General features: G+C 28.6%; 1 protein-coding gene across 1 annotated transcript; it reads left to right on the top strand.

The window, feature by feature from the left end:
• The first annotated feature begins 1,363 nt into the window (after positions 1 to 1,363).
• On the top strand, positions 1,364 to 16,924 carry LOC145247501 (mitochondrial import inner membrane translocase subunit TIM14-like). Its single transcript, XM_080109313.1, has 6 exons — positions 1,364 to 1,467; positions 5,533 to 5,584; positions 11,105 to 11,181; positions 12,839 to 12,918; positions 14,147 to 14,217; positions 16,731 to 16,924. Exons 1-6 carry the CDS (start codon positions 1,465 to 1,467, stop codon positions 16,796 to 16,798), a joined length of 351 nt encoding a protein of 116 aa, XP_079965439.1. The 5' UTR covers positions 1,364 to 1,464; the 3' UTR covers positions 16,799 to 16,924.
• Positions 16,925 to 17,925: the final 1,001 nt, after the last annotated feature.

Below are 17,925 nucleotides of genomic sequence, written 5' to 3'. Positions count from 1 at the left end.
TTTCATTATTTAAAGCGAAACATTTTCAATTAAACAATTATGGATATATGTTCTCTTTCACTTTCATTATTTATTTTTCATAGTTCTTTCCGGAAGTTTAATTTTTTTGTTATTTATTTCTAACTTCGGCCATAGTTTAAAATATTGACTTCTCCCTTGGATTTGGACAGCAGGTGCGTGAAATAAAATGGCGTCTCTAATTTCAGCGATAAAGTGTAGAAGCACTTTTTTTTGTCAATTCTAATAAATTACAATGTTAGCTTCCAATTAATGCAATCGAAATTACCTGAATATTACTAAATTATTAAAACAACAACAACAACAACAACAAACAAAATAAAAACACTTTAATTGTGTTAGCAGGTGAAAATTTACGGCCATCTTGTTTTATAAAATGAATCGGAACGGTAAATTATCTCCCTTTTGAACTCTCCTGTGTCTTACATAAGCAAGCGCGATCGTTTTCTTCAAATTCTATTTTCTTTAATAAATAATTTTTTACCTTATCGATTTTCGTAATTTTTGGATTTAATCATCCTAAAAATACTAGGAATACGTAGATGTCATTGTTTTCATGTAAAATTCAAAATTTTGTTCTGATAGTGTAGAAGCGGCTTTTACTTTTAACGCAGAAACAAAAAAACTTTATTTCAAAAAATAATTCTTGTTTTTCCTTTTTAAATTGATATTAAATAAAGTTCGGTTTCAGTATAAATTGTATTCCTTAAGTTTCTCTTTTTAAATGTATCTTTAAAAATTTTCTAATGCTTTCTTTTTATTAAAAAAAAAAAGAAAAACAACAACAACAACAACAAAAAAACAACAAAAAATACAAAGGCAGGCCTGAACGAGCTTCCCCATCTCCCGTTGTAAAATCAATTCCCTTTCACGTTTTCTTATTTTTTTTCTGCGGATTATCGTCTTAACTTTCTTATTAGCTGGAAAAATTTTTTTTTTAAAAGTTAATTTAATGACTTTTAACGTGGAGAATCACTTTTAAATTATAACGTTCTATTAAACTGATACCCCACTTTTCGATCAATCAACAAACCTCTCCTTATTAAGCTATTTTTGTGGTGTAAAAGAAAAATTTAATAGAACATTACAATTTAAAAGTGATTCCCACGTTAAAAGTTTAAAAGTCATTAACTAAATTAAAAAAAAATACTGCGAATATGAAAGTTAAGTCTGTTATTGACGATAATAAATTTACGGTGGGGGGGGGGGCTCGTTCAGATCCGCCCAACAAACTATTAGAAAACTCGATCATTATCGACATTTTATTCGAAAGATTTTTGCCTGTTTACAACGTGCATGACGTATTTTTTAGTGAACAGGCCTGCCTTTACGGAGGCCGTTCTCGTCTGAATGAATGAAATTTACGACAGCCGAAAATGAATTCGTTAGAGGTCAATATTTCTTCATGGTTCGTATAAGTGAACTGGCAGCGTAGTTTCTTTTACGATGGTAAGTTTATTCTGATTTCATCTTATAGCTAGTTCAATTTTTGTTTCATTTTAGTCAATTTATGTATAAGTTTTGAATATTAGTTTGTTTTATTAATCGTAATTGGTTTTTATTTACCAAATCGAAAGTTCTAAAAGTTGTAAACTGCGTAGTTACGTACTAACTACACTGATCGACGGTATTATTGCAAAATACGGACCATACTGAAATAATAACGTTATTATTTAAAACCCCATTCTTTAACATGGAGAGGGGAACGTGTTTTGTAACTATTCTGTACTTTCACCTAACATTAATAACTTAATAAACAAAAATTTAGAATTACACTTATTAAAAAAAAAAATACAGAAAACTCTGTAAATATGGGTATATACTACAACAGAACACAACACCGGCCACTCTAATGTGGTTTTATAGAGGTAATCGAGGTCGCTGACAACGAATCTCATAATCAAACCCGGATACTTGTATAGTTTAGTCAAGACATTAAAAAATGAAAATATTGAAAAAAAGGGTTATATTGTACGCATCCGCTTTGGACTGAAGATCTCCGAAAAAAAGAAAATTCATTTAATTTGATCAAGTAGGTTTTTTTTTTTTACAACAGAAAAACACGTGTGTTTTTTTTCTTTTTTTCTTTTTTTTTTATGAGAGCGCGTTGAAGTCAGCCATTACGAAATTTGTTGAACTCGACAAAGCGAGATAACTCCAGTTAAAGCGCCGACACTTCCTCCCCATCTTTAATTCTAGCTTTTCTTCCTAAAAATCAAACCTTTTGCTCGGTATCATAACAAATTGGGGTTTGTATGACTGTACACATAGATTCGAAAAAGTTGTCAAAAAACAAATATATAACAAATAAATGTTATCAAAGGCAAGATAAGTTACTTTTCTACCTAACTGGATATATTTTTCGTGTTTTTATTCAATGTAACATGTATATTCAGGTCGAAAACCATACAGTGTTTACCGATGTAATATGTATTGGAACATTCAAGATGGAGTCTGATTCTCTCTTTAACACGGTAAGTTTGGGAAAAGATGTTATAAATAAAAAAACGGATAAAATACTGTTAAAAACTCGCTCAATAATATTACTGCGACATAGGTTGACATATATTCGGCGGGTTTTTAATAGTATTTTGTATAGTTTTTTATTTATAACACCTTTTTCCAAACTTACGGTGTTAAAGAGGTTGTGAGACGCCATCTTGAATTTTCCAATACATCGGTAAACACTGTATGTTTTTCGAGCTGAATAAATATGTTACATTGAATAAAAACACGAAAAATATATCCAGTTTGGTAGAAAAGTAACTTATCTTGTCTTTGATAACATTTAGTTGTTATATATTTGTTTTTTGACAACTTTTTCGAATCTATGTGTACAGTAATACAAACCCTATTTTTTTATTTTTAACTCATTTTCCCATGTTCAGCAGAGAGTTTGGCGCCATTTAAAATTTTCTAATACATCGGTAAACACTGTATGTTTTTCAAGCTGAATAAACATGTTACATGGAATAAAAACACTTAAAAATTATCCAGTTAGGTAGAAAAGTAACTTATCTTGCTTTTGATAACATTTATTTGTTATATATTTGTTTTTTTTGGCAACTTTTTCGAATCTATGTGTATAATAAAACAAACCCGACATCGTTCTGCGACGAGTGCGTAATGACTTTTCTGTGTGCGTGTGTGTGTGTGTGTGTATAAGTGCAATAAGCACCAATAATTCTGTTCTTTCATCTAATTATTTAATGAACAACAGATACCGTGAAAATTGAATTTATTTTGCAAACAAAAAAAACCACAAAACAAAGTCTGTAAACTGCAGAAGTACGGGTGATTTTTTTCTGATGAGAATTGATAATTTGGATTTCTGCAGACTACTGTCCTCATCTTGATAGTTCGACTAAAAGGTTCTCCCCGTTCCCCCCCCGCCACGGTTGAATTATGTGACACAAGGGTCGAAAAGTTGGATTTGAAAAGATAATGCCCTAAAAAAAGAGCACCGGGGCTGGCAAAAAATGCCTGGGAAGCCCCATCAGCGTTCCTCATTAGAGGTACCTCAGGCGATTAGCAGTAGACTCCTCTTTTTTCAAAGGGAGAAGCTAAAGCCTGGGAGGGTGGACCTCCTAGAACTGTTACATCATGTTTGATGTAGGCGAGAAGGGGGGGGTAATCATTTGGTGCGCTTTGGAGGTACCTACGGAGATGTGTGACGAGCAGATGCTGTTTTGCAATTTGTCATTGTGCAAAGGGAAACAACTCTTGTTTACTAAAAGATTTGTTAATTTTTTTTCATCTCATAACTTGGGACGCTCGATCCAACGATATTTTTTATTAAATCAAAACATTAAAAAAAGAAAGCTGCGACAATTTTTTTTTTTTTTGATGTAACAAAGTTTATAACATTAATAATACAAAATGTATTCTTTACGCAAATATTAAGAAAATCGTTTTTGTTTTCATATCATAATTTACAATGCTAAAACCAACGATATTTTCATTAGACGAAAACATTTTAAAAAACAAAACAAAAAGAAGCTGTAGCAACTTTTTTCTACATTTTTTACGACTACTTTTTTAATTAATTTTAATTTAAAAAAAAAAAAAAATTAGCCCAGCTGTTTAGGAGTCCATATGGAACAAAGTCACACATACACAAAGTTTATTTTATATAATAGTAGAGATATTGTGAGAAATTCCGTATACAGTCACCATCTTTCTTTTTGTTTAGCCGCTCACGCATTAGTGGTCGGCTGGTTTAAATTTTAATGTGTCAGGTGATTCACGTGGCGTGCTTTTGTATCATGCTTTATTTTCAGTCTACACAGAACTCGGCATTGGGATAGACTCAAAACCCAGCAGCTCCTACTGGAGTGAGCTAAGACAATTCCTTCATGAACACCAAACAGTTGGTGAACGAGGGACCACATCTCTACAAGCAGAGACAACTTATGCTGCTGAATCTATCCAAATTAAGGATGACATTCAGGAACTGTTCTGCATGTTTATTTACAAATATTGGATCTTATCTCAATTCATCTTGAGTCCTAAGTGGCTCATATTACGTCTAATTATAGGCGCCAATATTCCCGCCGAGTTTACTATGAACATTCATGGATCCTTCCGAGGAACAACGAACTAACATTCCGACAATAGGCATTCATACTAAAGGCTCCAGGTGTATGGGGGCAAATCGGGCCACCGTTTTTGCAAAAGGACAATACTAGAACTAAATAAACTTTCATTGCTGTTAATTGTGAATAAATTTTGAGTTAGAAAAAATATGGCTTTTGTATTTATGGATTCTTTTGCTTCTGCCGGGAGGAAATTGGGATGTGAGAAATAATTTCTTGCAATATAATGTGTAAATATCTCCACTGGACTATAGAAATTGAATATCAAATGCAGCAGCAAATCCTGGGAACATGTTTACCGGAAGAAAACAGTTGGAAATAAGTCGTACACCATGACTATGCAATTCCTACAGCTATGTACGTTGAAAACGGAGTTATTAAACCTGATAGTGATAAGGAACAAGGTGAAGGAAGCAACCTTGGTAGAAGTTAGAAGTTAGTATCTCCAATGATGCCGGCTTAAACAGGGCTGAGAGGGAAAAGATAAGGAAATACCAAGGTCTTATATACAACATGAAAAGAAATTGGAATCTTAGGAAGATTTTCATCATTTCAGTAACTGAGCTTTCCAGAGCAAGTAGCATCATGAAAAAGAAGTAAAAAAAAAACACACACAACTACCTGGCAAATATACCCGGTGAACCAAGTGCAAGAGAGATACAAACAATTGCATTTAAATGGATAGTTAGAATCTTAAAATGATCTCTCAGTTGGAATGTGTGATATAGCAGATGAATATCTGGCCTCTGATAGGATGCCCCATCCCCAGCCAGAACCAAATGATAAAAAAAAAAAAAATGATCGAATATTTTAAAAACTAGAATGCATGCTAGGAGCAGACAAGATGGGAGGGTGAGCATTTCTCCTCACGTCCGTAGAAGTTGCTTGAGAATAATTATGCAATCTTTCTTTATTTCAGGCCAGTAACTTAATTTTGGCTGGACTTGGATTAACCATCGTCGGCTTTGCTGGTAAGTTCTTGTTTATACAAAAGATGTGATGAACCACATCTTTCAAGTCTCATTCGACAGTCCAGGAGCAACTGGGCTAATGAAAAAAGAATTTCAAAAACTATCTGGCGAATATACCCAGTGAACCAAGTGCAAAAGAAATACAAACAGTAGCACTTAAAGAGACGGTTAGAGTCTTAAAAAGATATCTCTGCTGGAGTAACTAAACTAGTGGGAGAATGTTTGGCATCCGGTAGAATGCCCCATCCCCAGCAAAAGCAAAGTGATAAGAAAATTGAAACAAATAAAAACCATAGGTTGACTTTTATATGATAATGAAAATGCTAGTACTCTTTAAGATTATTTTTAAGTTTATTAAAAATTTGTTTCGTTTTTGCTTTCAATAGACATTTGATACGGAAAGAATAAATAAATCAATACAAATAAATCAATAAAATAATTTTTGGTACTTCTATGGTATTAGTCAGAATTAAAAATTGCATTTTAAGTAATATCTCTTTCATGTCCTTCATCACCAAAAAATTAGAAACGAAACTATAAAAACAAAAGGATAAAAAGAACACAAATTGTATAATTTAATTTACATAATAATATATATGATATATAATTTAATTTACATAATAATATATATAATATATAATTTAATATACATAATAATATATATAATATCTAATTTAATATACATAATATATAATTTAATATATATAATAATATATATAATATATAATTTAATATATATAATATATAATTTAATATATATAATATATAATTTAATATACATAATAATATATATAATATATAATTTAATATACATAATAATATATATAATATATAATTTAATATACATAATAATATATATAATATATAATTTAATATACATAATAATATATATAATATATAATTTATTATATACATAATAATATATATAATATATAATTTATTATATACATAATAATATATATAATATATAATTTAATATACATAATATATAATTTAATATATATAATAATATACATAATATATAATTTAATATATATAATAATATACATAATATATAATTTAATATATATAATAATATATATAATATATAATTTAATATACATAATATATATAATATATAATTTAATATACATAATATATATAATATATAATTTAATATACATAATATATATAATATATAATTTAATATACATAATAATATATATAATATATAATTTAATATACATAATAATATATATAATATATAATTTAATTTGCATAATAATATATATAATATATAATTTAATATATATAATAATATATATAATATATAATTTAATATAAATAATATATATAATATATAATTTAATATACATAATATATAATTTAATATACATAATATATATAATATATAATTTAATTTACATAATAATATATATAATATATAATTTAATATATATAATAATATATATAATATATAATTTAATATATATTGTATTAATTTAATATACCCGCTCTGTTTACTCATTGAGCACTTTTTGTTAGACACATTTTATTTAATATATATATATATATTAATTTAATATAATAAATTAAAATATATATATATTTTAATATAATAAATTAAAATATATATATAATTATAAAAGATAATAAATTAAAAAATATATATATAATTATAAAAGTAAATAAATTAAAATATATATATAATTATAAAAGATAATAAATTAAAAAATATATATATAATTATAAAGTCAATAAATTAAAATATATATAATTATAAAAGTTAATAAATTAAAATATATATATAAGTATAAATATATAAAAAATATATATAATTTAATGTAATATACATAATTTAATATAATAAATTAAAATATATATATAATTATAAAAGATAATACATTAAAATATATATAATTATAAAAGTCATTAAATTAAAATATATATGTAATTATAAATATATATAAAATATATAATTTAATGTAATATATATAATTTAATATAATAAATTAAAAAATATATATAATTATAAAAGTCAATAAATTAAAATATATATATAATTATAAATATATATAAAATATATATCATTTAATGTAATATATTAAAATATATAATTCTACAGCATAAATTAATATATATAATATATGAATAATATATGTAATTTAATATAAAAAATTAATATATATATATAATTATAAAAGTCGATAAATTAATATATATATATAATTATAAATATATTTATTATACATATAATTTAATATAATAAATTAAGACATAGTTCTACAGCATAAATTAATATATATAATATGTGAATAATATATATAATTTAATATAATAAATCATTATATATATATAATTATAAAAGTCGATAAATTAAAATATATATATAATTATAAATATATATAAAATATATATAATTTAATATAATATATATAATTTAATATAATAAATTAAAATATATATATAATTATAAAAGTCAATAAATTACAATATATATATAATTATAAATATATATAAAATATATATAATTTAATGTAATATATATAATTTAATATAATAAATTAAAATATATAGTGCTACAGAATAAATTAATATATATAATATATAAATAATATATATAATTTAATATAATAAATCATATATATATATAATTATAAAAGTCGATAAATTAAAATATATATATAATTATAAATATATATATTATATATATAATTTAATATAATAAATTAAAATATATAATTATAAAAGTCAATAAATTAAAATATATATATAATTATAAATATATATAAAATATATATAAATTAATGTAATATATATAATTTAATATAATAAATTAAAATATATAGTTCTACAGCATAAATTAATATAAATAATATATATAATTTAATATAATAAATTAATATATATATATATAATTATAAAAGTCGATTAATTAAAATATATAATTATAAATATATATAAAATATATATAATTTAATATAATAAATTAAGATGTATAGTTCTACAGTATAAATTAATATATATAATATATAAATAATATATATAATTTAATATAATAAATTAAAAAAAAAACGATTTATTCGATTTATTTCTGAGATTAATTCATATCTACTCATTTTTTGTCCTTTGAGGGGAGTAGTAAATACCAGCCATGAATGCTGTTTAGGTATTCAATGGCTACACCCCAGATTAAGCTCTCCTTTGGTGAGGAGGCAGGAAAATGCCTGCTCTCAATAACTATATTTAAATACCACTATAATACTTATTTTTGTTCATGAATAGACACCCACTGTATGATACCATGCGCCAGTTTAAAAAAAATTGAACTTTGTACATCTTAATTTAACATGTGTTTATTTAAAACTTTTTATAAAAAAAACAACTTTTTTTATCTCAATATCGATTAAAACATAAAATTCCATTTAATTATACTGAAATGCATTTAAAAATTTCAACTCTTCCAATCTAGACTAAATGATTTTTCTATTATATTAACCTGAATACTATTGTATTTTTCCCTACAGTTTTAAAATTGAAATAGATTGTAAATGACATTTATAAAGTATGAATTTTAAAAATTTATATAATACAATAATTTAAAATCCATAATAAAATAATTTAAAATTACAATTAAAATCCAATTTTACAAACTAAAGTCAATTTTAGAATTTAAAAGTTAACTAAAATGTATTTTTTTTTATAATAAAAATTTAGTTTTGTCTTTTTCACTGACCCAGTTTATTAGGAGTGCTTTCCTTCTGTGTATACAATTTTTCAAAGATTCACTCCTCCCATTTAAACACCTTGTTTCAGGTTCATTAATTGACTGTAGGATATGGTATTTTTTCTGCATTAAAAAGTGAGCATTGATATAATTCTGGAACGTATGCTGGTTTATGCTTGATTTTTCTTTATTGATGGAAAAAGGTATATCGTAAAACTTGGCAGTGAATCAACAAAGTTTTAAGCAGTTCAACAACTGTGGTTTCAATAGCAAATAGATTTTTCTGGAGGAGGTGGACTTGGATAAACTTGTTTTCCTAATTTGTGAAATCAGCATTTTCTTTCTCTTGGACTCGTTGGTCATAATCATTGTCATGGTCACAACATTTGCTCTGGGTTGGTTGGGCCCTGACTCTTTCCAACAAATCTACTACGTCTGAAACACTGGCTGACCAGGCATGGCGATTTAAGGTTGCTTCCATTATGTGTGCAAGCCATTCGAGGTTCCAGTGACAGACTTTGTAAAGGCGAGGGCCCAGAATCAGTCCAGTGTCCTGCTTCTCTGTGTTGAACTAAGTTTTAAGTTGGCTATCGCAACGTTTTTCCAACCTGGTAGTGGTGCTGGGTTGATGACTTCATTCATGAAGTCACCTGGGTATCATCAAGGAGCATTGCTGAACGAACAAAGGCACCTGGCTAGGAGAGAATTTTTGAGGGAGTGGATCTTGCGAATTGTATTGTTGGAGAGAAACTGTTTCCCATGGATATGAAGGATGCGGTGTAGGCAGTGATGATCAAATACTGCCAATTTGCATAGGTCACTAGCCCACATAGGCCAAGTCTCACAGCCATAAAAGAGAATGGTGCAGACCAGAGTTGCGATCAAAGTCAACATAAGATGGTGCAAGCATTGTTGATGTGGTTGTGAATGTCTTCCTCTTCTTGGCCTGTTGTGGTGATGATGGAGCCAAAATATTTGAACCGATTGACCTCTTCAAAGGTTTCTTGTGTTGAGGAAAATCGGTTGCTTTTAATTTGGAAGAAGACTTGTTGTCAGTAACTTTGCCTTATTGACGTTTATCTTTATGCTGATCTTTGAAGCGTACAATTGCATCTTGTCTATGGCCGATTGAATGTCAGCGAAGCTTTCACCCAATGTGGTGTTATCATCAGTCGAGATCCAATATTCATGGACTACAACTTGGACTGATTTCCAGACAAGACAAAAAAATCCAGTCTACCCTACTACTCATTTTTATCTATTTATAGAATCTTATGTAAGCTAATTTAAAAAAAAAAAATTTTTGATAAATTAAAAAAAACATTTTTTTTGATAAATTAAAAAAAAACATTTTTTTTTGATAAATTAAAAAAAAACATTTTTTTTGATAAATCAAAAAAAAACATTTTTTTTGATAAATTAAAAAAAACATTTTTTTTGATAAATTAAAAAAAACATTTTTTTTGATAAATTAAAAAAACATTTTTTTTTGATAAATTAAAAAAAACATTTTTTTTTGATAAATTAAAAAAAACATTTTTTTTGATAAATTAAAAAAAAAATTTTTTTTGATAAATTAAAAAAAAAATTTTTTTTGATAAATTAAAAAAAAAATTTTTTTTGATAAATTAAAAAAAACTTTTTTTTGATAAATTAAAAAAACCTTTTTTTTTTTTGATAAATTAGAAAAAAAACTTTTTTTTTTGATAAATTAAAAAAAACATTTTTTTTTTGATAAATTATTAAAATAACTTTTTAAATGGACTTAAAATAAATTTCTCTAATTATTTTTTATTTTATTTTTTTTTTTGCAGGACGTTACGCTGTCCGATATGGCAAAGTTGCTGGTGATGTTTTAAAAAAACAGATTGACTCGATACCAGCGACTGCCGTGAGTATTTGACTGATGAACTCATTTATGTAACCTTTTTACGTTTTGATCTGTTGATTATTAAATCCTTTTAGAATCAGATCTTTGTATTTAATGTTCTAAGTAGACGTGTCTTTATTAGTATTACGTCCTTGTTTAGTTTTATGTCTATTATCACAGTAACAGTGCGATACTATGGTCGACCTGCAGTCGTTAAGGGAGGAAGTAGGAAAACAAATAAAGTAGGAAATAGATTTATCAATCGACAGAAATTTGTTCTTTATGTAGATAATGAGATAAGGATTGATTCAAATTTAGGGTGTGACGAGCGACGGGGTGACCGATAGGTAGAGAACAATGGGCCAGTGGACATTTTGGGGTCCATCCGAGTCAAGAGAACAATAGGAACAAAGGGAGGCAATCAGCCGCTTAGTTAGTCAAGGCCTGAACTCTGAAGTGGGCAGTTGGATTTTCGATACGGCCGAGGGCAATTGGTCATCTCCTGAAGGAGATGGATAGAGCAACCGACGGCCATAGACGCACCCAGCCCCGACAGGACAAAGATGTTGGCCTTAGCACGTAGAAGGTTGATGAGGACGCACACACCCATAGTTCGACCAACATGTGAAACGTCTGCATCTGTGTTTTTCCTGTGTTTGTTTTATTTTTATTTTCCTACTTGTGGACCTGGGTTTTCCCATCGATGGTTGCCAGTGTGATCAAGATGACATGGCTAGAACTAGAATGGTGAAAGATGAAAAAACAAAGCCATGGCACACACAACGTTTGGGGTCGGTGATTGTCGGTGTCACAACAGAACATTGTTTATGTTATGGCTTTGTTTACTATAATGTCTATTATCGTTGTAACAAAACGTTATTAGTGTTATATTTTTATTTAATACTAGCAGGGGGAGGTGCCCAGTCGTAAAAGGTCCTGGATATGACCTTAAACTATATCCGATGGTGAGGCCCCAGCTTGCAGGCCTTAGGGAGTGTGGAGCTACCCTTTAATTGCCATTGCTCCCAGGTCCACTCTGACCCGGAGTGGTAGCACCTGTTAGGGTCCCAACTATGGGTTAAATAGAATACGACTTAAAAAACAAATATACTATATTAAAAAATTATCCTTCAAAATCACCAGATTCGGCATTAAATAACCTGAAAAGGGTTGATATGCCGTAAAACAAAACAACCAACCAGTCGTAAAATACATTTAAATATGATATTTTAATTTGTACAGATTTCGTATATATTATTATAGGGTTGTGATTTCAAAAGTGAAAAAAAAAAAAAAAGAATTTCGGTGTCATCAGCTAGAATTGAAACCGAAATTATAGCATTCAAAGCTGGTGACGTTCCCACTTTACCAACGTGACATATGAACTGATAAAAAATAAACTAAGATGAACGTACAAAATGTATAACGATTTTTTCAATTTTGACCCATTAAGAACTATTTTAATCGGCTAAAGACCCATAAAAGAATGATTTTTAAAAAATTCAATCATTTGAGGGCCTCTAGTCGCTTTTAGTTTTGGAGGAGATAGCTTGAAAATATGGAGACTGATAATGTCTATAATCATTATAACAAAACGTTATCAGTGTTGCAAATTTGTTTTCCCTGAACTATTGATGATCTGAAAATTAATATATATATATTTTTTTTTTTATTGCAGACGTTTGCTAACAAATATTATAAAGGAGGTTTCGATGTGAAAATGTCAAAGCGAGAGGCTGGCCTCATTTTAGGCGTCAGGTAAAAATAATTTTTTTGTTTACTTTAATTCATACTAAATAATACACATTGTCACCACCAAAATTAGGGGTCATATTTTTAAGGAGCATCGTATGTAAGGAATTGTGTACAGGTCTTTATTTATCCCTCTGTCTCTCAAATCCATCCTTATCATGTCCTTCCATTGTTTAGTTTTTTTAACTGACTCATGAAGTACTGATGCCACATCTGAGTAGGAGCTGCTAGAAAAACCTTATCCTGCTTTGACAAAGTTCAAAATAGACTTTATAGCCTAGTAGGGGATGCCCTTTTCTCTTCCCTGCAACCTTTTTCTCACAGAATGGATCAAAGGTCGTTATTATTATAGAATAAAGATTTTCTAAAACAGTTTTTAATTTTCAAGATGAAATTTTAAATCGGCAAAAGTTTTTCACCCACCTGATCTTTTAATGAAAGTTTGTGATTTTCACGCACGTAATGTCGAATGCTACGTTTGTCCTTATTTTTGTCTTTCATAAAACATAAATAAACTTCATAGCTTAGTGGGGGATGCCCTTTTCTCTTCCCTGCAACCTTTTTCCCACAGAAGAGACATTGTGAGCCTTTGTTTTATCGTTATTTCCATGGCAAGTGCTCGTCTGAACTCCAATCTCTCACGAAAAACACCCGTCTACCTGAAACCACTGTCAATAATTTTCCCCACTCTTTATCTGTGCTTAAATCAAAACGTAGATTCCATGAACAAAGCTTCTTTCTTAGAACTTCACACCTATGGAACTCTTTTCCATTTGCCTGCTTCCCAGCTGACTACAACTTGATTGTCTTCAAGTCCAACATAAACAAATTCTTGATGAACCGCACCCTTAAGTAATCCAATTTACCAACCATTACTACAATATTATCCCATTGACTACTGTACACTCTATAACCCTTATCCTCGAGTGGCCTCCGGGCCTTGATAAGTGGTGACTCCTATGTAAAAAAAAACAAAACAAAAAAACATCTGTGTGAGAAATAAATGTAAAACTGTTTCTTGATCCTTACCGTTTTCTTTTGTTTATTTCCTGATGCATAACTGACGACACATACAAAAGATGGAATCAAGTTACCGTTTGTTTGGAAAGAAATCTAAATATGTAGTCGTTTCAAAAATTGTAAAGATAGAATATTGAATATTCCTGTTTTCCACATTTTTGATTTGTAATTTTATGGAATTATCATTCAATGTTTTTTTTTATTTTTTTGTCAGTCCATCGGTGAGTAAAGCTAAACTTAAGGAAGCTCACAAAAGGATTATGCTTTTAAATCATCCTGACAGAGGTATGTTTTTTCTTTTTTTTTTTTTTTCTTTTTCTTTTTTCTTTTTCTTTTTTCTTCTTTTTTCTCTTTTTTTCTTTTTTTTTCTTTTTTGTTTTTTCTTTTTCTTTTTTTTTCCTTTTTTTCTTTTTTTCCTTTTTTTTTTGACTTTTCTTTTTTCATTTTCCTCTTTTCTATTCTTTTTTCCTTTTTGTTTATTTTTTTTAATTCTTCTTGCTTTTCTTACCCTTATTTTTCCTTTCAATATTTTAATTTTTAAAATTTTTTTCATTTTTTCTATTTTCGTTTTCTTTTCTTTTTTCTTTCTTTTTTGTTTTTTCTTTTTTGTATTTTTATTTTCATGTCCCATTTTTATTTCTCCCCCCTTCCACCATTTCAAGTTTACTATAAGGACAGTCGATCTTAACTACCCATCATTAGTTTTTATAACTAAACAATTTAATTTTGTGATAGGAATCAAAGAAATACATACAGCTGTGCATGAACAAGGATTCTCAGCTCGAAATTTCAACCCTAATCGGAACATATTTTCCTAGGATTAACCATTTTTTGAAATGTGCATCCTGGTCACATGATCTCTTCACCATGAGAGGGGGAGATAATTCACATTTATATTTGTTATTCAATTTGTGTAAGAGAAAACATAATATAAGAACTGTATATATATATATATATATATATATATATATATATTACACACACACAAACATATATATATATTTCCCCAAAGCCTCTTGCCTTGATGAGGGGGAGACTAAAACTTGCTGCTATGGTTTCAAATAATCTGAAATAACAGCAAGAGGAGACTTGAGTCCAAATATTTCCCATATTTGGAAATAGGGTACGATTATTAATATCTCCAGTATCAAATAATCTTTATACACTGTGAAATTTACTTTATACACTGTGAAATTTACTTTATGTATGAAAACCAAACAGGGAGATATAACACATGAGAAATATTTGGAATCAAGTCTCCCCTTGCTGCTATTTCAGATCATTTGAAACCATAGCAGCAAGTTTTAGTCTCTTCTCCATAAAGGCCAGAAATTTTGGGGAAATATCAGATATTTTGTAATTCATATGCAAAACTAGGACAACAAGTGACTATGATTGAAATATTGGTAAAGGTGCAGTATCTTTCCACCCACAAAAAATCCTTTAAAATTATCACTATTAGAGGTTTTCGAGGGTGCCGAAAACAAAAAAACAATTAGAATCCCTGAAAACAAGTAATTTCAATGATATGAATAAATCATAGTTTTAAAAAGTGGGGGATTTTTTTCTATATTAATTTAGCGTAAAATAAACCCCCACTTTATAATCAAGATGGCCATAAAATGGGTGCTCATTTTATGTTAAATTAATATAGAAAAGTGATCTCCCACTTGTTTAAGCAATAATATGCGACCTTAAGGGAAAATATTACATACACCACTACACAATTCAGATCATTAGCTTTCCAAAAAAACCTTCATTTGTTAAATTCTGATCAATAGTTTCTGAGACTTCAAACTTATAAACTTTTTAAAAAAAGTGGTATATTTATCTATCGATGGATATGTCTATACTGGTAGTCAAATTTTATATTGAAATGCTCATATCTTTGGTTCTATGAGACGAAAGTACATGAAAATTTGCAGGCTTTTTGAAGCTTATAATACTATTCTATGGTTAAAATTTTATGTAACAACTGGTAAAAAAGAACATATATTTTCAAACCAATAAAATATGCCCAAATTTGTCTACATTTGTATATATAGTGTCCTGGCAGGCCAGCTTTAGTTTTGCTGCTTCTGTTGTCTCCCCCTGTGGCTTTGCCAGACCACTAAAATATATATATATATATATATAGCAAAAATTGTAATTAGTAGAAACCTGAAGAGTGCTCAGTACTATTGCAGAGCAAATATATATTTTTATTACTGTTTTATCCGCTTAGTTACACATGTTTCGAATATCAAATCGGAAACCTGTAAAGTCTGATGAAATTATCGGATTTTTGATAATGAGAAGTTGAGAACAAAGTTTATATAAGATCAACTTGGTATTTGGCGTTTCTTTGATGGGAGACATTTGTTTCATAAAGAAACAAACCAGAAAAGTGAGAAACCTATTTGTCCCTATGAAAAAGGTATGTTCTTCTTTTGTCTGGGCCTAGCAGATAAAGATGTTATTTGTTGTTGTAAAATAACTGTCCTGCATATGTTTGTTTGTTACGACGTGAACAGAGTTATATGTGAAACAACCACACATACATACAACATACTAAACACTAGACGTTCACACACTATATATCACATATTTATATACACCCACCCCCACTAATATAGCATATCCACTATCCAGTAGGATTTGTTGCTTCTGAACGTCCGAAAGAAATCTTTCTCTCTGACTTTGAAGCGTCTCTATGTAATGTTTTTAGATCCAATTTTTTAGTAAGATGCTCTCTCAATTTTTATTTACTTTTTTTTTTTTTTTAAAAATCCTTTTTCTGTTTTCTTTCCTTCTTTTAGGTGGATCTCCTTACCTGGCAGCCAAGATAAATGAAGCTAAAGATTATTTGGAAAATAATAAAAACTAAGAACATGACAAATCAAAATTTAACTTTATTGTCCTCAATTTTATTATCTACTAGACCATTTTGTGACCCGTTGGGTCAGTATTTGTTATTGTGTATATTATTAAATATATAATTTTTTAAAATTTTGACATTAGTTGATAATCATTTTTTACTAAGTCTGAATACATTACGATTTCATATTAGACACCCCCTCTCTAACTCTCTCTGTCCTCTTTTCCTTCCACTTTTTCTTCTCTTGCATCTTTCTTTCTCTTCTCTTTCCCCTCTATCCTCTTTTTCTCTGTTTAATTTCTCTCCTTCTCTTCCCCCTCTTTCTCCTCTCCCCTTTTCTCTATTTCTTTTTCCTTCTACTCTGTGCTTCCTTTTTCGTCCCCTGTTTTTCTTCTCTCCCAATTATTTACATCATTCCATTCCTCCCACTATTTCTCTTATCATCCGCCTTTTGTTTTCTTTGTTATTTGCCCTTCCTCCCACCATCTAAAACATCGATAAACACACAAGAAATTATGCACGGTGACAAGCAAACAGTGTTTTAATTGCAAAAACATCGTTTGAAGATAAAAAAACAAAAAAAAAAAAATTAACATTGTTTTGTACAGAACAGGGGATGTTGAAGATCGAGGAATTTTCGACTCAAAACAGATTTTTCAAACCAAAAATAAAACTTGGAGAACCGGAAGAGAAAAGGGAAAATGAAATCCCTGATATGATCCGGTGCATGAAATAACCCAATGGTAATTGTTTTACGACAGGAAACACTTGATGGCGTGTAGCTTCCATACCCGGAACAAAGTTTTTTTATGGAACAAAGTTTCAAAGAAGAATCTGAGGCAATCTTCTCAACGACCCCGTACGTTTTTAAAAAGCAGGTGTCATGGCTTTCTTCCACAGACAAGAAAACATCCGGATATAGTAACTGCTAAAATACATGCATCTTAAATCATAGATCAAATTTCTGCCAGTGATGGAAATGATTATTTCACGACAGGAAACACTTGGTGTGTGGCTTCCATACCTGGAAAAAAAATTTTTTATAGACCAAAGTTGTGTAGGGTGACCCGAAGCAACCTTCTCAACAACTTTAAAAAGCAGGTATCGCAGCTTTCTGTCAAAGATAAGAAACTCCA

This window comes from Euprymna scolopes, chromosome 25, assembly GCF_053919585.1.
Source record: "Euprymna scolopes isolate OS-2025 chromosome 25, ASM5391958v1, whole genome shotgun sequence".
NCBI lineage: Eukaryota > Metazoa > Mollusca > Cephalopoda > Sepiida > Sepiolidae > Euprymna > Euprymna scolopes.
The sequence above is the reverse complement of the archived record's forward strand: the minus strand, read 5'-3'. Positions and strand labels throughout refer to the sequence as shown.

Coding starts and splice junctions, on each gene's coding strand:
- LOC145247501 (XM_080109313.1), top strand. Junction 11,182..12,838: donor ACTCGATACCAGCGACTGCC/GTGAGTATTTGA, acceptor TTTTTATTGCAG/ACGTTTGCTAACAAATATTA. Junction 14,218..16,730: donor TTTAAATCATCCTGACAGAG/GTATGTTTTTTC, acceptor TCCTTCTTTTAG/GTGGATCTCCTTACCTGGCA.